Here is a 23,037-nt window from a genome sequence, read left to right as displayed (position 1 = left end):
TTGTTATTAGAAAGAGGTACGAGGCATCAAAGTAAGTACTTTAATGGTTTTTATTGATGTTATGATGTAGACATCATGTTTATATTGTTATTATGATTCCTAGTATCATGTCTAGGGTAATTTTAATATTAAATATGATTGTTACGATGCTTCCTATTTTCTTCCTAATATTTATGATTGTTAGTATCATGTTAGGGTTAAAGGTATGATTTTTATTGCTTAGTGACATGCTAGGGTTTGTTATTAATCTTGTTAGTATCATGCCTAGGATCTTGCTATTATTATGCTTTAATATTAACATGATTATGATCATGATTATGATTATAATTGTTATAGTTTATGATGATTATGAATATTATTATTGTTATTTTGATGATGATTATTTTATTTTTGATTATTATTATTTTGATTATGACTATGATTTTATAATGATGATTATTATTATTGTTATGATTATTATTATGATTATTATAATTCATGATGTTGATTATCATTATGTTGCTTGATATTTATTTTTATTGCTTGATCGCGCCTTTTATGCATGCTTAAAGGGAATTTGTACTTGTAATCACGCTTAATAAGATAATTAATAATCTTGTTAGGGTTAATGTGATTATAATTTCAAGTGATCGCCAATAATAGATTTATTTGTGCATTAATATTCAACCAACATAGATAAACAAGTTTAGGGTTAATCCTATTGATTGTATGTTAATTAAAAAGCGCACATGAATACGATCAGAATAAAGTAGAGGCCTATTATTAGGGCAGGTTCAATCTCTTTTAGGTTGGATTTGTACCTTCATCCCCGAACCCTTATTTGGTTCTAGACTTATGGAGTTGACGATCTCTTGGATCGTTAAGGGGTGTAACCTTCACCCTGTGAATGGTTTACAAGTTCCTAAAAAAACTTGTTGGCGACTCTTTTTCTCTATCTTCTTCCCTTTTGGACGCCACCGTACTTTAGTGTATGATCACAGTGGGGTTCAAGCTAGTGGGATTAAAGCTTGAAATTATTCCCTACAAGTATGTACAAAATGTGTGTGAATATTTGTGAGTGTAAAGGATATGTTCAAGACTCGTGTCATGACCATGCGACTAAACTATGTGACTAGATTTGAACAACGACTAAGTTAAGACCTCATGTATGTGTACTAAACTGGACATGTTGTATTATTTTAGTCATAACTTTTTTCTGTGACTCTGATTTGGACCAAACCAACGCCAAATTAAAGATAAAACTCGAAGCTACAGATCCATAGGTTGTACGGCTCGTAACTCTTCCTAGAACTCCAGCTATGACCAAAACAAGTTGATGCTTGTGTTATATACGGGAATAAAAATCTGAGTTGACTTAAAGGAACTATGACTCGATTTTAGACATAATTATTAGCTCAAATTAATTAATAAATTAATTAAGCAAAGTCCTTTAGTCCTTGGTTAGTTTATTTAAGCATATTCATAATTACAAGTCAAACCAAACGGTTAGTTTAATCATATGTAAGTATGCGCAAGCAAATAATGCACAAGTAGTCAAAACAAGATGCAATGAGTTTGCAACCTAACCATCGCTTGGCGTTAACGTTGTTTTCTCAGCGCTAATTCCTACATGCCTCGGCAGCTTTCTATTCTTGAATTTTCCTTTTTTTTCATAGCGTTTTTTCGACTTTAGTTGTGAAAGATATTTCCCTAAATTCCTACGTGTAAAAATCCTATGTTTTTGACGCATTACGGATGGTCTTTCCAATGTGAACATTTTCATGCTTATGCCAATAATGTTAATCAAAATTATGCACATGAAATAATTAGAACTTTTTGAGTCTCATCCACGCATTCTAAATCATTACCAAAATAAATTTTAGGAATTAAATAGAAATCCTCCCCAGTGGAGTCGCCAAAAAACTGTAGGAAATATTTCAAGCCATCCCACACTTGAGCCCCACGGTGATCATACACTTAAGCATGGTGGCGTCCAAAGGGAAGGAAGCTAGAGTAAAAGAGTCGCCAACAAGTTTTAGGAACTTGTAAACCATTCACAGGGTGAAGGTTACACTCCAATAGGTCTGGAACCATGACTGGAAGTTCGGGGATAAAGGTACAAATTCAACCTAAAAGAGATTGAATCTGCCCTAAAAATAGGCCTATACTTTATTCTTCTTGTATTCATGTGCGCTTTCTGACTAACATGCAATCAATAGGTTTACCCTTAACCTGTTTAATCTATGTTGGTTGATTATTAATCATAAATAAAACTATTATTGGCGATCACTTGAATTATAATCATATTAGCCTAAACAAGATTATTAATTATCTTATTAAGCGTGATTACAAGTACAAATTCCCTTTAAACATGCATAAAAGGTGTGATGAAGCAATAACTATAATAATATTGATAATCATCATCATAATAATAATAATAACATTCTGAATCTCAAAGCATAATAATCATGTTAAAGCATAATATTATTAGCAAGATCCTATGCATGATACTAAACAAGATTAATAACAAACCCTAGCATGTCACTAAGCATTAAAGATCAAAGATTTAGCCCTAACATGATACTAACATGATATTAGGAAAAAAATAGGAAGCATCATAATAATATACGTGATATTAGAAATTTTAGTTATTACCCTAAACATGATACTAGGAAAGAATAAAACAATCTAAGCATGCTATCTATTTCAAAAGATCAATAAAACAATTAAAGTACTTACTTGGATGTCTCGTATCACTTTCTAATAACAAAATACACACGTTAGTACTTTCAAGGAAAATAATAAATAAAACAATTAAATTAAATAATTGAAATAAAGATTTGGGACCAAACCCTCAAAAATATTCAACCTTTCACGTCTAAGGCGAAGGCAACTTCGAACTTGGCTAGGTGTTTCTAACACTAATGAGTGAGGAATTTTGTAAGAGAGAAGGTTTAGAAAAAGAATAGAGAGAAAGAAAGCTTCTAGCTTTTAGAGAGAGAGAATAGAATTAGAGAATTTTGGGCGTTGATTTTAGATGTTTATGATTTCAAAACAGGGAAATACGACCCCTGCCTATTTATAGAAAAATAGCACGGGATCAATGAAAATCGTATTCTGAATAAAATACCTCATGTCGCAAACGACAGGAGCCAGCGCCAGACGACAATCTCGTCACTAGGCGACGAAAGTCAGCACCTGGCGACAACTCTGTCGTCTCGCACTGGTTCAAAAGTACAACGCTCTTTTACACGCGTAATTACCTTTAAAACCGGTTACAAGTAATTATGTGTCCAAGCAGATTTTAAAATTAGATTTAATATATTTTATTCAAAATAAAACACCTTAAAAATATAATTACTAATCCTAATCTCATTAGAGTTAAAGAAAACCTTCTAGATATTCCTAGAAGTTTAAAATCAATCCTAATCACTTTAGGAATAATAATTAATAGGCGCTCCTCTAGATCATTGGGCCTAATTTAATTGAATCCATAACTTCCTCATAATTCATCGGAATTGGGCTTATAATATATCATTGGAAAGCTCATTCCCAGCCCAATCCAACTACACTATTATTGAATCCTTATTATGGACCAAACCAAATTTGACTGACTATTTTTCATAAACAGGGTAAGAAAAGAAATATTTTTGAAAACAGAAAGAGAAAAAATTTAATAAAAACATCCTCATTACTAGACTTTCCACACTTTCACTTTGTTCGATAATCAAATGACGTCAAAGGTATTCATCTCTGGGTTTGGTTTTGGGGAGACACAATTAGGTGTCTACACCTACTGGTCCCCTGAGCTTGTGGAGAGAAAATCAGCAATATTTGTTGTTCAATTGGCAAGGCAACATGGCCTTGAAAATGTCATCCTTGAATCTGATAACAACACTATAGTTTCCAGGATTTTGAAGGCTTTCACTTATTTCTCAGATTTAGATACTTTGCTTGATGATGTTTTAGATACTTGCACTTTATTTTATTTTATTTCTTGGTCTCATGTAAAGCAGGAGGGGAATTTTGTTTCACACCATCTAGCTCGTCTCATTCCGTATGGTGTTGAACAAATTTGGTCAAATTGTTGTCCTAGTGAAGTTGCTCCTTACATACTAATGGACAATTTATCCTCAAATGAATGATAATGACTCCCCTGCTCTTCCTAACAAAAAACTAAAAGTTAATAATACTTGTACTTTCTCCGTTAGGTATTATGTGCAACAAAGTTGCTTGCACAAACTCCAAGAAGAAATTTCTTAAGTGGAGATTAGTTGAGAAGAGAGAAAAGAAGCCCATATGATTAGTTTTATTTTATTTTTTTTGAAGCAATGTGATTAGTTTTAAGAAAAAGCATGTGGGACTGTTTTTTTTTTTTTTTTTGGAGCAAAAACCTGAACAACTATTAAAAAAGGGAGGGAACTTTAATTTTTCACAAATTTTAAAATTTTCACCCAAATTTGAAATTTTGGCTCCAACAGCCATATTAGCTTACAAAAGGTAGCATATAAATTCAACACTGAATTAAAGAAGATTCTTTCTCTCTCTCTCTTCATAAATTACAACCGCCATTAATAGTCTACCAAATTAGCATTCAATACAATTATTTTACACAAAATACAAAATAAAGCAAAATAATCATTATTTAGGGCAGTTGCAGCAGCATCATTTGAAGGGTCGAAGCTTCAACACGTTCTCTCCTTTTTGGTTCATTTAACTGCAAAAAGTCTTTACAAACAAAATGGAAGATGAAGATTGTGATCAATTTTTTGGTTTGGATCAATTATTGATGGAAGAAGGGGAATTTCAGCATAATGAAAACAGAACAGATGCACAAAATGAGGTACAAATCAGCAGTGGAAAGCAATTTACATTGGATGGAAAAAGGAGGACTTTTGATGAAATTGTATCAAAATTACAAGAAGAAACTTTACTAAGAGGTGCACATACCAAATTATCAGCCAAGCATGGTCTTCACATAAGCAAAATCAACAGAATATATGCAGATGTAATGAAACAAAAGTGGAAGGTTGAGCTGATAGATGTCAGAAAAAAAAAAATTGGGGGAAACTGGTCCTAAACCAAGAGAGTACTCTGATGAATGGCTACAATCAGTTCCACTGAGATTGAGAACAACAAAAAGGAAATATGCAGAAGCCCTAAAGGTATCTCATGTCACAATTCAAAGATTGAAAAATAGAGGGAAACTCAGAGTGCATACTAGCACTAATCATCCAGCTCTTAGTGATAACCATAAGGTGACAAGGCTACAATGGGTATTGAACCATCTTACCCCAACTACACCTACTGAAGATGCAACATTTGTGAACATGCATAATATCATCCACATCAATGAAAAGTGGTTCTATTTGAGCCTAGAGACAAGGAAGTTATACTTGTTACCCAAAGAAGAAGATCCCTACAGATTTCAACAATCCAAAAGGTTTAGGATTAAGGTCATGTTTATGGCAGTCATTGGACACCTAATTCGTGACATAAATGGTGTTGTCATTCATGATGGAAAGTATGAGATTTTCCCGTTTGTGATAAAAGAATCAGCTAAGAAATCAAGTAAGAATAGGCAAGCAGGGACTCTTGTCACAAAAGCAATTCAAAATGTGAATAAGGACGCAATCAGAGAAATGCTCCTCAACAAAGTCATACCAGCCAAAGTGGCCATCTTTCATGGATAACAATATTTGCATACAATGGGACAATGCAAGGCCACACAAAATCCCTTAAGATGAGGAGTTTTGGCAGCAACAACACAGTAAGGGTTCAACATCACAATGGTATACCAACCCCCTCAATTCCCTAATCTTAATGTTTTAGATTTAGGCCTTTTCAACACAATTTAATCCATTCAATGTGAACATTTTCCAAACAATGTGGATGAGCTAATTGAGAAAGTTGAAGAGGCATTCGACACATTTGATGCTAGTGCAAACAAATACATTTGGCTGTCATTGCAAAGTTGTATGATTGAAATTCTGAAGAAAGATGGTGGGAACAATTACATATTGTAGCATATGAAGAAAAGACTATTAGACAGACAAGTGATTCTTCCAGAGAGCCTGGAAGTGCCTAATGAATTGGTGCAATTTTTTTTGAAGTACCTGAATCATAGGTTCAGGCCTTCAAACGAACAACAACCAGTCAATGAAAATGAAATGGAAGTTGATGCAGATTAGGTGCAAGGTTGTGTGTCTTTTGAGAAGATAGTTTTTAGTGTATTAGGGCCTATAGTCAGAGTGTCACACATAACCATATGTAGGGACTCAAATACATTGGTGGTTATGTATAACTTTTGAGTAGTTTATTTTTTTCCTTGTTTATTTAGTGTGTCAATGTAATCATGTCACTCTAGCAGTTAGAAAAGGTCGTTTTTAAAAGGCGACTATGGTGTATCAGATCAAAAGAATGTATCAATCAATGAAAATCTTTTGAGTTACTAGTGTTATTGCAATGTATGTTTGAAATTGATGTTTAAAAAATACAGATTTGAACAAATCCATCTGAAGGATTACAAGTATATCACAACATATAGATTAACTTTGGTTACCTCAACACCATTGTCATAAAACATTGATGGAGCAAATCCAAAATGGTGTATTTTGATCATATGAGTCCCTTCATTACATGGAACACACAATGACCTAGATTAAATGGGGGGGACTCTTAGATACACTTTAAAAAGACTTAATTTCAGTGGAACATGATGCATAATAAATGATCTCTCAACAATGATCATTGAGATCACAACCCAAATGTCACATAAAGTCACCATTCACCTATCAGCAAACCCTTCAAATAACTAGGGACTCAGACCAAAACCAACAACAACAGCTAACCAACAGATATAAGCAACCAACAACAAGCCACTAATAAAATTAATAGGCCACCACTACATCAACCAACAATAGGCCATCAATAAACCAACAACAACCAACAAAAGGCCAACAATATGCCACAATAAAACCAACACACCACCCATAAAACCAACAGGCTACCAATAAAATTAATAGGCCACCGATAAAATGCATCCAACTAATCCAAACAAGCTACCAATACAATTAACAATTCCAACAATAATCACAACAATTCAAAGATAAATAATAGGCCACCAATACAATTAATAAGCAACCTTAGGCAATAAAGTTACCAACAACAATTGGACATAAAGTAATCAAAACCAACAACAATTGGCCAACAAGTAATCAAAACCAACAACAAAAAGCCACCAATAAAGTTTTCAGGCCACCCCAAGAATAAAACTCATAATCAATTAACATGCAACCATAAGAATAAAGTTACCAAGCCACCACAATAATAAAATTACTAGGCCACCAATTTCATAAAATTAACAGGGAAATCAATAATCAAAATTAACAACAACAACAACAACAACAACAACCTTAGGCAATAGCATGGGACTCAATAATCATAGGAAACATAATCACTGAAAATTGAAAGCAAGATAAAGGTTTATAAATTGTTACGCTGCACAATCAGTTACAAGGATGAAATTTACGTTCAAGATTTTTTAAAAATGCAAGCTTTGCAGGATCGAATTTGTCCTCCTCAACGACTACCCCACATCTAACCCTCTTCGACCCATGTTTGGCCTCTTCAGAAGGAAATTTCATCTTAGTTGGAGGGTTGGACATGGTGTAACCGTAGTACTCTTCTTCCTCTGGTTTATGATTTGGTTTTTCACCCACCTCCGAAGTATCACCTTCATCTGAAATTTTTGCCCCTTTTCCCCTTAATCTCCTTAGCACCTCACATGGAACCCTATGCAATTTCTTAGCCTTAGGTTTTGGCTTAGGCAAAGTCTTCATCCAAGCACATTATTCAGCATCACTCATAAGATCGACACTAATTGCGTCATCCTCAATTGATTTTAGGACTGTTCCCAAAGCTTCGTAAGATTTCTCAGACAACACCTTCTTAGCTTCCTTTAATTCGTAAAAGTGCTTTGGTGAAGAAGATTTATCCAGTAGCTTCGTAAGATTTCTCAGACAACACCTTCTTAGCTTCCTTTAATTCGTAAAAGCGCTTTGGTGAAGAAGATTTATCTTCCAACGACCGCAAAAGTTTACCCAGTACCTTAGTTTTGTGATCGTCTTCACTCTAAAAAAAAGCATCATACATAGGGGTCAGATTCGCCATTTTTAGGGACTCAAATTTGGATTTGGGCGAAAACAGGGAAGAACACGACAAATAGAAAAGTGAGAAAAGAGAATTTGAAGAGTGAGAAAGGAAATTTGAAGAATGAGAAACAAAAATGGTGGAGAAGATGAACACTTGAAGCAAAACGGCGAGATGAGAGAGGAAAAAGGAATTCTAGAAAATTGGGAAAAAGGGTTAGGGTTTGATGAATGTGGGATGAATGTGTTTTTGATTATTGAACTCATTGTGGGTAGTTGGGGATGATTTAATTTTGGTGGGAATGATTAATGTTCATAAGTTGTGTTATAATTTAATTAAATCTGATTATAAATTTTAACTATAGTTAATGATTGTAAAGTAAGGGAGGAAATGTCATTTCACTTAAAAAAACTTACCATAAAAGGGAATTATTACTTTGTTGCACATAATGTGTAACTTCTGTTTTTGGTAATTGCTGCAGATAATATGTAACAAAGGAAGTATAAAGTATAGTTAGCGGAGATATATTTAATTGTAATTACGGAAGAGAAATATTTAGACTTAGCTTAAATATAGAAGACAAGTATAGAAATTTCAAATTCTATTTTTTTTTTGTTGATTAAAAACTTGAAATAGTTAATAAGATGACATCTCAAGTTTATTAGACGACTTATTGGACGATCATACAATCTTAGATGCATACGCATTACATTATTTGCTAGCATTTTTCAAATGGGGCCTTTAAAGAACATAGGCCCAGTACAAGTCCAAAAATAAATATACTTTGAAGAATAATAGATACAGTACAATAGACGAGTTAAGCATAAAAGAGGTTGTAAAAAAAGGCATAAAAGAGGCCGAGATTAAACTTTGTCCTTTGTTTAAACCGGGGGCTCAACTTTCAATTGTTGCAAAATAGGGACTATGGCCTGCTTGAGAAGGAATATTCTGATAAGAAACCTATTGTTGTAGGTTAATTTGTTTAATTAATAATAAAAAAAAGTTTAATAATCTTCGGGAAATTCTCTTTGATGCATGCTCTTAAGTTTTTATTTTTCTCAATGGTAAACAACAAACATTTCAATTATCTTTGATAATCATGAATTATTAATATATATTAACAATAGCATTAAAAATATATTTTTGTTAATGAAATTTTTTATTAGGGTTAGTTTTTTAATAATTAAATATTTTCTTTAAAAAAAAAACCCACCACCCACTTCTTTCCACTGCCACACCGCCGCCCCAATCCTGTGCTCCCGACCCGGCACCGGCAATGCCTACCCAGTCCCCCTCCCCGGTGCTGGTTCATAAAATAAATATTAAAGATAAGTTACATTCATTCCATTTGTCATTCTTGAGTGAAACGGGTTCTTAAGGGAATAAGGGGTGGCAATTGTAGTGCAAAATTTACCCAAGTGTAATATTTTCACTTGAATTAGACCCAATTTGATACGAGTAAATCCCAGTTACTCAATTTGAGTAACATGAATTGTTACTCAAAGGGCAAGCTAATAATTTTGGCTGGCATTAGTAAGGGCAAAATAGGAAAAAAAGTTGTCCTAAAATTGAGTAGAAACATTGAAACAGTGGTCAAGGAAGAGAACTTTAATGGAGCTCATGAGTCACGACTTTCAATGGAGTTTAAGACCAAGGTTCAATAGCGAAAATTAGTGGAAGAAGACAACACCCCTACTATTTGGGGTTAACCTTGCCATTCTATTCTCCAATTTGTTCTTAGGGTTTTCGTTTAAATCGGCAGCGAAGCCGCCGAAAATGGTTGCGGAGGAAGAAGATGATGTCGACAATAACTAGTATAGCTGGTACATCCTCGCTGCTACTACAACTACAAGCCTAGAACAAATATGGCTACAAATTTACAAGCCCAATTCCGTAGGGTTTGTGTTTGCTCTAGGTGGTGATCCATCTGGTGACTTATTAAGCTTCATCGTCACCCTTTGCTCCATCACTAGCAGTTATCCTTCACTTGCAGATTCAAGCGTTGTCACACCGTTTCTCGTGGTTCTTAGTTGATTCCCCTTGCAAGTTGTAATTGTTACAGGCCATATGTAGACACCTAAAAATGTCTCCCCAAAACCAAACCCGATGATGAACAACCTTTCACCTTCATTATTAGTCGGATTGAGTATTTAATATTTGAAATTCTTAAATCCATGTTTCCATTCAATACATTTCATAAACCAATCCATTTCCTAGCTCATTTCCCTACACCATAACTTGTTTTCCTATTTTCGTGTCCGCATCACAAAACCGAGATATACTAATTTTTTTTGCAGAATAATTTTGATCCAATTATTTTTTGGTTTGATAGGCCTTGAAATAATCTTTCCAACCATATATCATAAGCCCAATTATGATTTAAAACGAAGAAGATATGAGCAAAATACTAAACTCGGCCCACAACAGACACCCTTCTACTAAAATAGACATATCTTAAAATATAAATATAATGTTTACCTGATTCTGATTGGGTTGGAAAGTAGACTTGATAAGATTTCCAATTATATATTATATGCCTTATTCCGAGTTACGGATCAAAAGTTATCATAGTTTTAAAAACGCGTAAAAAAACTGCAATTACCGCGCATAGTGTAAAAACGCCGCGTCCAGGCAAATACTGATGTGGCACGGTACCTGTTGCTGTGACACGGTATTTCTCACCGTGTCGCGGTGATTTTTCCGAGTTTTCTCACGTGCTTATGAATCTGGACGCGATTTGGGCATACTGTACACCGCGACACGACATTATGTACCGTGCCACGGTGGATAGTACCGTGTCACGGTGCCCATCCCATGACACGGGATTACTCCGTGTTTTCTCCGCGTAATCTCTAAATACGTTTTATCTTCTGTAGCCTATTTTATACTTTTATGTCCCGCGTCACACCAAATTGTCCCCCGTCACACTATTTTCCCCCATGTCACGGGATTTCTTGTCGTGTCGCGGCGTAAATCTATCGTGTCACAGTGCAACAAAACTAGGGTTTTAATCTTTTCTAGGGTTCCGTGTGATCCCTTTTTCATTTGTAATCATACAAAGCAAGTGTTCCAATGTCTTCGATATGAACACATCTCAAATTGCGTCTCTCATCGAGTGCTTGGTACCGTGCCAAAGAAACAAGAATGCTAAGTGAGTGATGGACCGCATGATTTGAGACTGCCTACATTGATTCAAAAGAATTAAAAAAATAAACAAAAAAGAAAAAAAAAGAAAAAAAAGGAAAACAAATAATTCAAATAAGAAAATATATGAAAAATAAAACTTGCAAAGTCCAAATTTTCAATTACACAATTGCATATCTTGGGGGCTTCTCTCAGGTCTTGAGCTTTTTACCCCTTTCTTCCTTAAACCATCAGCTTAACCATTACAACCCTTGAAAGACCTCTTTGAGGTGTACATACACTTGTGCAAAGTTCGGTTAGAGCTACGTTCGGCCTGATTCCTAACGGATACGTAGGCAACCTCACATTGAGGTGTGGCCACATTCATATGCATGACCGAGTCAAATAATATCCAATGCTTATCCCTAGGACCCTATCCATCTAGAGATAAACTTGGGGGCTTGAACCCACATCATTTAGCCTAGCCTAAAGAGTCACCATCTCGACACTTCTCACATCTATTTCCCTCACCATAGCCTGTGCAGCCTCACCTTAGTATCACTTTCACACACTTCTTGCACACATACATAGCCATATCATATTTCCCTTAGGAACCCGTTATCATGAAATCTTGTTTCCCTACCGCGCATGCTTCATCATCTTTCAAGACAACATTCATTAGAAGAAACGTTGTATACTTGCTTAGTTTCCTGACTTGAGCAATATTCATTGTTTCACGAATTGCAAAATGTGCTTAGTACCATTTATATATCAATTATTTGTAATCATACAAAGCATATCATGCTTAGCTTCTTGACCTAAGCAACGTTCATTATGCAATAACCACTTCATCTATATATGTGCTTAGCTTTCAGACCTAAGTGAAGTTCAAGATCGATGCTTAGCTCCATGACCTAAGTTCATTCATCTATCGTGTCACATGATGTAATTGTCCTTAGTCTCCTGACTTAAGGACATGCATCATGCATACATTATTTTCAAGACAAGCAATTCAATCCATACGATTTATTTTGTCTTGCTCAACGAGGAAGTTCAAAACTTCTTCCCTTTTTTCATGTCTTTTCTTTTGAGGAATTTCAAAAACTTTTTCAAAATTTTTTCATCGAGGGAAAGTCAAAAACAAAACTTTTTTTCACGTCTTTATTTTTCGGGAGAAAGTCGGTACCCTCCACTCATGACAAAAATGGCGGAAAATTTTGGCTTTTTGCATTGTCAATTGCTTGTGTCTGCTCATACACTCAAATCATACTTATACACACAAAATCACAAGTCATACACATGTCATGTTGTGTCAAGTCAAGCTTGGTCAAGTCATTTGGTCAAGTCAATCACAGTACATGCGAGTCCTATAGAAAATTTTATTTTGCAGGTCTCATTTATAGCCCACGTTCGGGGACAAGCGAACCATATACAGCCCACGTTCGAGGACAAGAAAACCATCTACAACCCACGTTCAGGGACAAACGAACCAACTACATCCCACGTTCAGGGACAAGCGAACCAACTACAGCCCACGTTCAGGGACAAGCAAACCAACTGAAAGGAATGGTGTCCTTCGAACAAGTGTATTATTCTGATAGCGGGTTTAGAATTATTAGAAAGCTAATATATTCAGTAAGGTCAAGTGATCGGAATGCCTGGGTGGAGTCCGCTTCCGATCAGTAATATTAATATAATTAATATTACAGCTTAATCTTAACTGAACTCTTCGGGTCACACCTAAGCAAAATATACGAACCGACTCGACGAATTAATTCGGAAGAAATTAATTCGTCGCCCGAGTGTTAAATATTTAGACGTCGGTAATTCGAGCTTGGAGCGTCAAAACCGATCGTCGGAAGTCGAGTAAAAAATAATAAAAAGATGAGACGCGCAAAATAATAATAAATCGACCATATTCCCAAAATACCCTTAGCATCAGAATGCCCCGAGCATCCGAATGCTAGGGGAAAAAATGACCAAGCATAGGTGGCTAGCAAGCGCACCGTGCTAGCAACCACGCACAGCAGCAGCTAGCAGCCGCGTGCACGTGGTGCGTGCAGCAGCTAGCTGCCGCAAGCTAGGCGTGCTAGCAGCGCACACACTAGCAGCCACGCTCAGCAGCAAGCCCGCACCAAGTGCGTGGCTTGCGCGCACAGCAGCAGACCGCATCTTGGTGCGGGGCTGGGCTTGGGCTGGGCTCGTGGCTGGGCCATAGGGCCGATCACTATGGGGAAGCTTGAGGAATATGGGAACAAGTGGGTAAGGACATGTGGCACAAGGAGAGTATTGAGTGGGGAGCAAGTATGGTCCCCTACTCTCCATGTGGTCCTCACCAACCCATTTCACATGGTAATGCCACTTGTAGATTTATTATTAGTTTGCAATTTTAATTTAATTTAGCTTTAAATTAATTTATGGAATTTCATGATCCCACATTGATGGGATAGAAATTCCCACTCATACTTTCCTCTATAAATACCAACCTTGGGATTTGGAGTAAAGGGCTTGAGTGGGAGTTAGAAAGAGCATTCCATATTTTGGGAAAAACTCTTAAACTCCATTAACACTTGGGTTTTGGTCGGACCTTGCTAACTCCAAGGTAGCGAACCTAAAAAGTCGTGTTCGTCCTTTGTGGGTGGATACCGTTGGAGGCACGGCATTTGCGGTGCTCAAGGCTTTCAAGTAAGAGCCCGTTTTGAGAGGGCGAAGCTCGCTTCAAGGGTATGATTCGTTCTTCCTTTTCTTGTGTTTATTTATTTATGCTTTATGGTTTTATTAATTACGAGTGGTTCCTTGGGTCGGGGTTGTTTCCGCAGTGAGTCGGACTCACCAAACCCCAACACCAACTACAGCCCACGTTCGGGGACAATCGAACCACCATCATTTCACGGTGCAAGGTTCTTGATACACAAAGACTTGCAATCTCTTATTAGACAAGTTTTTCTTCAAGCATAGAAACCTGCCAAATTCATCTGTCGACTTTCCTCAAGGATGGAAAGTATTATCCGGAGGATTTCTTCAAGTATAGAAAGCCGCAAAATTCATATGTTGACTTTCCTCGAGCATGGAAAGTATCATCATGTAGATTTCTTCAGGATTAGAAAGATATTTAACTCATCAGTCGACTTTCCTTAGGCATGGAAAGTATCTCAACGAAACGTCATCCGGTGGATTCCTTTAAGTATAGGAAGCTACCAAACTCATTTGTCACTGATGCACCAGTGTCAGATGATATCGAACATGTTTGCCACTGATACACTTGTGTCAGATAAGCATTTTATCCCTTTACTCTTATATCTTCTGTAGAACTAAGATTTTTCTGCTGGTATTGGTGTATAAAGAGTGATTTAGGATTGCAGAACGTCTTAAATCATTTTCCTTCCCCTATCGACTGATTTGACTATCGTTTTCAAAACTGACGTTTCTACAAACTGAGTCAAAGTGGGGGCTTCTGTAGACACCTAAAAATGTCTCCCCAAAACCAAACCCAATGATGAAAAACCTTTCACCGCCATTATTGTTCGGGTTGAGTATTTAATATTTGGAGTGCTTAAATCCATGTTTCCATTCAATACATTTCATAAACCAATCCATTTCCTAGCTCATTTCCCTACACCATAACTTGTTTTCCTCTTTTTGTGTCCGCATCACAAAATCGAGAGAAACTAATTTTGTGACCTAGTAATTTTGAACCAATTATTATTTGGTTGGATAGGCCTTGAAATAAGCTTTCCAACCATATATCATAAGTCCAATTCTGATTTAAAACGAAGAAGATATGAGCAAAATACTAAACTCGGCCTAAAACCGACACCCTTATACTAAAACGGCCACATCTTAAAATCTACAAATGATTTTTACCTGATTATAATTTGGTTGGAAAGTAGACTTGATAATATTTCCCATGTATATTATATGCCTTATTCCGAGTTATAAATCAAAAGTTATCATAGTTTTAAAAACACGTAAAAAAACTGGAATTACCGCGCACAGTGTAAAAATGCCGCGTCGCGGAAAATACTGACGTGGCATGGTACCTGTTGTTGTGACACGGTATTTCTCACCGTGTCTCGGTGCTTTTTCTGCGTATTTTCCGAGTTTTCTCAGACGCTTATGAATCTGGACGCGACTTGGGCATATTATACACCGCGACACGGCGTTGTGTACCGTGTCACGGTGCCCATCCCGTGACACGGGATTACTCCGTGTTTTCTCCGCGTAATCACTAAACGCGTTTTATCTTCAGTAGCCTGTTTTATGTCCCGCGTCACACTATTTTTCCCCGTGTTACGGGATTTCTTGCCGTGTCGCGGCATAAATCTGTCGTGTCACGGTGCCCCAAAACTAGGGTTTTTTTTTATCTTTTCTAGGGTTCCGTGTGATCCCCTGCTCATTTTTCTTATAAATACCCGGACCCCCTCCTTTCTACAGTTCGGGGCACCAAATAATTCTCTCTTCCTCTTTTTTACACCAAAAATCATTCTCTTCTCTCTCTCATACTCAAAGCCTTAAACCTATATTTCTAATTATACCATTTTTCCCTTATGCACTTTAAGGAGTCCATACTCGACCCGAGGTTCCGTCCTTAAACCAAAGTGTGAAAGGTACAAATAAATGAGGGTTTGGACCAAATCAACTCTACATTTATTTAATTTAATTTTCATTTGATTTACATTTTTTATTGAAGTTACTAACAATTTATTCATGATGTAGCAATTTAAAGGAACGTGCGGAATGTGAGTTATTAATATAATTAATTTAATTACTTATTTTAATATAGCTAGTATCATGAGTAAGTTTTATATTTGATTTGACTAACGCTATTATTGTTAAATTGCTTCCAATATTAATGTTTATTCTATTATTATTTATTGATTGCCATATTGCATGTTTAAAGGGAATATGTAATTGAAAATCACGACTAATAAGATAATTTGGACAGCCGATTTAGGTTCCTTTTTAATCTTGTTATTAATTCAAGTGATCACAATATTTTAGAATTATATGTTGCATTAATATTCAACCAATTTAGCCTAATAATAGTTTGGAGCAAATTAAATATTTGTTTGTATGCCTTTGAGATCGCAAGAATCAATTTTCACTATAAGAATCGAGTAGAGGCCAATACGGCGAATGTGAATCCATGACTCACTTCATACCATCATCCCCGATCCTCCTTTCGTGGTTCCGAACCATATGGAGTTAGTAATCTCATGGATTATGAATGGGGTGTAACCTTCACGGGTCAATTGTTGTTGCCTATCGTTGTCCCTTAATCGTGGTTGCCTTTTATGATCCGTGAACGGTTTACAAGTTCCTTAAAAACTTATTGGCATCTACTTGCTTTCCTTGTCCCTAATCGTTGTCCCTAATCGTATATGTTAATTCCCACTTCCTATGAGTGCCAAGCATGTTCACAAATGCTTTAATGTAGGCGCACTTCAAACGACGCATACACCATACAACTCAACACAATTAAAAAATTACTATTTGCAAAATCCAAGACAAATATTTACCACATTGCTATTTGAGTTACAACTTTTGTTACTCATTATGAGTAACCTGAGCCAGCTCATTTGACGCTTTATTCACACCAACCATCTATATCATTTTATTGTTTGTTTATTCACACCGATTAAATTGGAGTATACCAATTGGTTGTTGGTGTAGTGGTGATTGGGACTACACTTGGTAGGAAGGATGAAAGGAATGGTGTCCTTCGAATAAGTGTATTATTCTGATAGTGGGTTCAGAATTATTAGAAAGCTAATATATTCAGTAAGGTCAAGTGATCGGAATGCCTAGGTGGAGGCCGCTTCCGATCAATAATATTAATGTATAATTAATATTACAGCTTAATCTTGGCTAAACCCTTCGGGTCGCACCGAAGCAATTAACAAACCGACTCGACGAATTAATTCGGAAGAAATTAATGAGTCGCTCGTGTATTAAATATTTAGACGTCGGAAATTCGAGCTTAGAGCGTCGGAAGTAGAGTAAAAAAATAGTAAAAGACGAGACGACAAAATTAATAATAAATCAACAATGACCAAAATATCCATAGCGTCGGAACTAACCCCGAGTGCTAGGGGATTAGGCAAGCTAGCAGCCCGCACCATGTGCGAGGCTTGATAGCAAGCTACGGCCAGCAGCCCGCACATAATGCGTGGCTTGATGGCGTGCTGGCGCGCTGCAGCTAGCAGCCCGCACATGTGCGAGGCGTGCTAGGAGCAGCCTTCGACAACAGCAGCCCGCACATGTGTGCGTGGGCGTGCTTGCCGAACTGGCTGGCAGCAAGCAGCCCGCATTTGCGGGGCTTAGCTTGGCCGGGTAGCTAGGGCTGTGGTCATTGGGGAAGCATGTGAGGGAAGCTTCAAGTGTGAGGGACAAGTGGCACAAGGAGAGGAAGGAGTGGGGAGCAAGTATGGTCCCCTCCTCTCCAAGTGGTCCTCACTTCCCTTTACATATAATGATGATGACACTTGTTGATTTATTACTTGCTTGCTTATTTATTTTATTTTAGCTTTAAAATAAATTGTGGAATTTCATGATCCCGCATTGATGGGATAGAAATTCCCACTCTCACTCTTCCCTATAAATACCCACCTTGGATTTTTGGGAAGAGTGTTTGAGTAGGAGTTTAATAGAGCATTGCATTTGCAAAAACTCTTAAACTCATATAATACTCGGGTTTTGGTCGGACCTCGCTAACCTCGAGGTAACGGACCTAAAAGTCGGTAGTTGTTTTTGCGGGTGGATCTCCGTCGGAGTCTCTCGTGTTTTCGGGGCTAAGCTTTCAAGTAAGAGCCCAATTTGTCGGGCGAAGCACGCAACAAAGGTATATTTCCTATTTTGCCCTTTTGTGTTTATTTTATGCATTATTAATATTATTTATTGCGAGCGTGATCCTTGGCTCGGGTTTTTTCCCCGATGAGTGGGACTCCAAACCCCAACAAAGGACTCGTGTTCGATCCCCCGCAACAACAATCGAGAGGGGACTGGAACCTAACCACCCAGCTAGAACTGATCCTCGAATCCGGATTAACCCAAAGGGTGAATCGGTTGGAACACCAAAAAAATAAAAAGTAAATTAGAGTATGGATATTCATTTAAATTGTTACTACTAATGTGCCTATAATCAAAGTGACTTAAATCAGATCATCCCCAATTAAAAGACTTATTTGTCACTCGTATGATTATAAATAGTAAGTCATTAAAGGAAAGGATTATCAATACATTGTGAAAGTCAAGTTACTTATTTTAGCGTGTCATAAGACCCATAGCATGTCCACACGTAATCTATAACCCAACACACTCAATACTTGCATCCCTATTGCTGGTGAGATCGATTATACAATTGAGAGATTTGGAAGGAAAACTTGTAATTCTTCCCTCCCCTCCTCTTTTCTTTACTTCTCATCCCTTCTTTTCCTTCTCATGTCTCTATCCAAACACGCTATTAGCGAAGCTTATGTAATTGCTAATCACCCTACTAGACATTCGGCAACTAGTACTCTTAATAATTAATTCTCTTAACAACTAAACCGACACAATTATCACATTAATTAGATGAATGTTCGGGTCTCCTTAACACTAATTAAATCGCAAATTGCACATATAGTTGAATGTTATGTCATGAAATCCTCTTTGAGGCAGGTAAATTCAAAATGAATGGGTGAGAGAGTTGCATGAATTGCATCCACAAAGACAAAGCGTACAAAATTGCAAATTTCACAACAACAAAACTTAAATCATATAAAATGTAATCTCTTATCTAATTATCCTAATAATGTCCCACTTAGTTATCCATCAGTATGATGTATTGGTTTTTCTAGCATCAGCTGATGTAATTTTGACAATTGCCTTATTTAGTAGAGCATGTTGCCAAGTTTGCTGAAATAATATGTTGTTCCATTTTTTTGTTTATTAGTGAAATGAATAATTAGAATAGCAAATAAACTAAGGTATTGTACCTTCTTTAATCCGCAACTATGATTGGATTATTATCCACAAGGATGGAATTTTGTGTATATTATTTGACAAGCATTAAATTAATGTGACTTGTTGAATTAAAGCTACTAGAAAGGTGTTGAGTATAAACAATTACGTCAAAGCGATTGTAGTTTGTTCCTTATAAAAGAATTTTTATGCAGTTCTATCTCAAGCTTATATGGCGATTGAAACAATAAGGTCAGTAACCATAGACCAAATGGTGATATGAGTAACTCCTTATCCTTATAAAATAATTAACTATTTACTCTATTATCACATGTATATTTTGAAAATGAAAATATACGAACTTCTAGATGTATAACCTCAAACAAAGAGTTTTTTTTTAAGGTAAGAAAAAAGAGGGAAAGCGTTAGGCAACCTCCTCACGAGGAGAATGCCTAGTGCATAACAACAAAGAGTTATGTGCGTATATTTGTAAGCAAAACTTAGGCCCCGTTCTTTAGAGCTGCTCTGCTCTGCTGAAATCTGCTCTGCTTTGCTGAAATCTGCTCTGCTCTGCCCTGCCCTGCTCTGCTCTACTTAAAATCAATACTTAATATTGAATTATTATAATAATAATAATAATTAATATTTAATAAAAATTATAAATAATTAATATTTAATAATAATAATTAATATTTAATAAGAATAATAATAAATAATTAATATTTAATAATAATAAATAATTAATACTTAATAATAATAATAACAATAATTAATTATTGATATTTAATAGAAATAATAATAATTAATTATTAATATTTAATAATAATAATAATAATAATAATAATAATAATAATAATAATAATAAATTATTAATAATTAATAATAATAATAATAATAATATTAATAATAATTAATAATTAATATTTAATAATAATAATACTAGTAATAATAATTGTAAATTTTTTTTTTTTGAAAAGCAAAAACATTTCATTAATTAAAAGTCATACAACATCTACAAAAGAGATTCGACGTTAACAAATACATAAGATATTGAATCAAATAGAATTTCCCTTCATAAAAACTACGATCGTCGAGTAGATCTTGCACTGCGGAGCATCTCCCGCTTATATCGCTGAAAATTACAGCCTTGTTGGAGAGACAATATAACAATCCTTTGTAGCCGTGAGGATGTTTTCCTTCTGATTCATCTGTCCGTATTCGAAAACTTAATAACTTTTTCACCAACGAAATGATTTCACGACAATCCATTAGATCTGCTACCACCATGAATTCAAAACTAAGAAATTTCTCCCTCGAAAAGAGGAGATAAACCTTGTCTTTCGAAGGAGATCGGAAACCCTTTCTTTCGAGGGAGAAAAGTTCCTCCCAAAAGGAGGAAGCATTATTATAAACCTAAAAAACAATAAAGAAACAAGGATTGGGGCTTTCCACCGATTAAAATCGATGGAAGCCCCTTCAAAAATCAACAATGGAGGCTAGGGTTTTTTTTAATAATAATTGTAATTATACTAATAGTAATAATAATACTTATAACTAATCATATTAATTATAATAACAATAATTGATTTTTATAATAAAAATTAATATTAAGATAATAACTAATATTTAAAGATAGTACTAATTATTAATTTTTAATAATAATAATTAAATAATATTTAATAATAATAATAATTATAATTAATATAATAATAATAATTAATATTTAACTTTAAAAATTTAGTGATTATAATAACAATGCGTAATATTAGTAGTAGTAGTACTACTAATAATAATAATAAAAATAATAATAATAATAATAATAATAATAATAATAATAATAATAATAATAATAATAATAATAATAATAATAATAATAATAATAATAATAATAATAATAATAATAATAATAATAATAATATCTGATATGCTCTGCTCGGCTCGGCTCTGCTCTGCTCTGCTAAAATCTGCTCTGCTCTGCTGAAATCTGCTCTGCTCTGCTCTGCTAAAATCTGCTCTGCTCTGCTGAAATCTGCTCTGCTCTGCCTAGAAGCTCAAAAGATCAGGGCCTTACAAACATTAAAATGTACATGCAATATTTTGAAGTATCGCCCAAGTCAATTTTCAGAATAATGTCACACAATATTTACTTGTATTATACAGTACAATGAATTTACATGTCGTATGATGTTTTTCGTCATTCATTGTTTCTCATTTTTTTTTTAAAAAACAACTTACATTAAAAAAAAAAAGAACTGGTTGTAAATGTGGTTTGTACAAGATTTAACATGCAAATCCAAGTTCTAACAAACTAACACTATGCGCTTATCACTAAAATATGTCAAACTTCATGTTCTCTTATTTAAACCAAAAAAAAATAAGAATACATAGTGAATGACAATAAAAATAAGATTTACTTCGCATGAATTTTATATATATATATATATATATATATATATATATATATATATATATATAAGGGAGGGATCCGGTGAGAATAGGTCCATATGTGAGAATTCATACTTATATGAGAACTGATTTAAAATTTAGAACATGTGAATTAAAATTTAGAGCATGCGAGTTAAAATTTAGAACATGTGACTCAAATTAAAATTTTGAACATGTGAGTTATAATTTAGAACATTTGTGTGAGTAATATGTTTAGAACATCTGATTTAAGAATTAGAACAAGTGATTAAAAATTTATAAAATTTGCTTTATGAAATTTTAAACATATGAGTAAAATTTAGACATATGATTTAAGATTATGAACATGTGAATAAAAATTTAGAACAAACTGATATAGAATATAGAAAGTGTGAGTAAATAATTTAGAACATACGAGTAAAAAAATAGAACATACAATTTAAAATCTCGAACATATAATTAAAAATCTTAAAACACACGTTTTAAAATTTAGAACGTACAAGTTAAAATTTTGGAACAAGTTATTTAAAATTTATGACATCGAACTTAACTAATTTATGGTTTAGAACATGTGAGTACTAAATTAGAACATTTGATTTAATTTAGAATACCTAAGGAAAAGTTTAGAACATCAGATTTAAAATTTAGAACATGCGAGTAAAAATTTAGAACATAAAGAATGTTCTCACATAAGAAAAATTCTCACGAGAGCCTTTCCCTATATATATATATATATATATATATATATATATATATATATAGGGGAGGGATCCGGTGAGAATAGGTTCATATGTGAGAATTTATACTTATATGAGAACTGATTTTAAATTTAGAACATGTGAGTAAAAGTTAAGAACATACGAGTAAAAATTTAGAACATGCGTCTGAAATTAAAATTTAGAACATCTGAGTAATAATTTAGAACATCTAAGTGAGTAATATGTTTAGAACATTTGATTTAAGAATTAGAACAAGTGATTAAAAATTTATAAAATCTGTTTTATGAAATTTTAAACATATGAGTAAAATTTAGAACATTTGATTTAAGATTATGAACATGTGAATAAAAATTTAGAACAAACAAATATAGAATATAGAAAGTGTGAGTAAAAAATTTAGAACATATGAGTAAAAATATAGAACATACGCTTTAAAATCTGGAACATATAATTAAAAATCTTATAACACACATTTTAAAATTTAGAACATATAAATTAAAATTTTGTAACAAGTTATTTAAAATTTATGATATTAAACTTAACTAATTTATGGTTTAGAACATGTGAATACTAAATTAGAACATTTGATTTAATTTAGAACACCTAAGGAAAAGTTTAGAACATCATATTTAAAATTTAGAACATACAAGTAAAAATTTAGAACATAAAGAGTGTTCTCACATAAAAAAAATTCTCACAT

The 23,037-nt window shown here is 34.4% G+C and overlaps 1 protein-coding gene across 1 annotated transcript; it reads left to right on the top strand.

Annotated features, from left to right (window-relative positions):
• Positions 1-5,021: 5,021 nt before the first annotated feature.
• On the top strand, positions 5,022-5,672 carry LOC145639960 (uncharacterized). The gene has a single exon (XM_081691276.1). It carries the CDS (start codon positions 5,022-5,024, stop codon positions 5,670-5,672), a length of 651 nt encoding a protein of 216 aa, XP_081547402.1.
• The last annotated feature ends 17,365 nt before the right edge of the window (positions 5,673-23,037 follow it).

Source organism: Chenopodium album, chromosome 7 (genome assembly GCF_948465745.1).
Source record: "Chenopodium album chromosome 7, dcCheAlbu1.1, whole genome shotgun sequence".
NCBI lineage: Eukaryota > Viridiplantae > Streptophyta > Magnoliopsida > Caryophyllales > Amaranthaceae > Chenopodium > Chenopodium album.
Note: the sequence above shows the minus strand (reverse complement) of the source record. Positions and strands in the feature narration are given on the sequence as shown.

What these genes read in the sequence shown, in the direction of transcription:
- LOC145639960 (XM_081691276.1), top strand. Translation starts at nt 5,022, where the DNA reads ATGTCAGAAAAAAAAAAATTGGGGGAAACTGGTCCTAAACCAAGAGAG.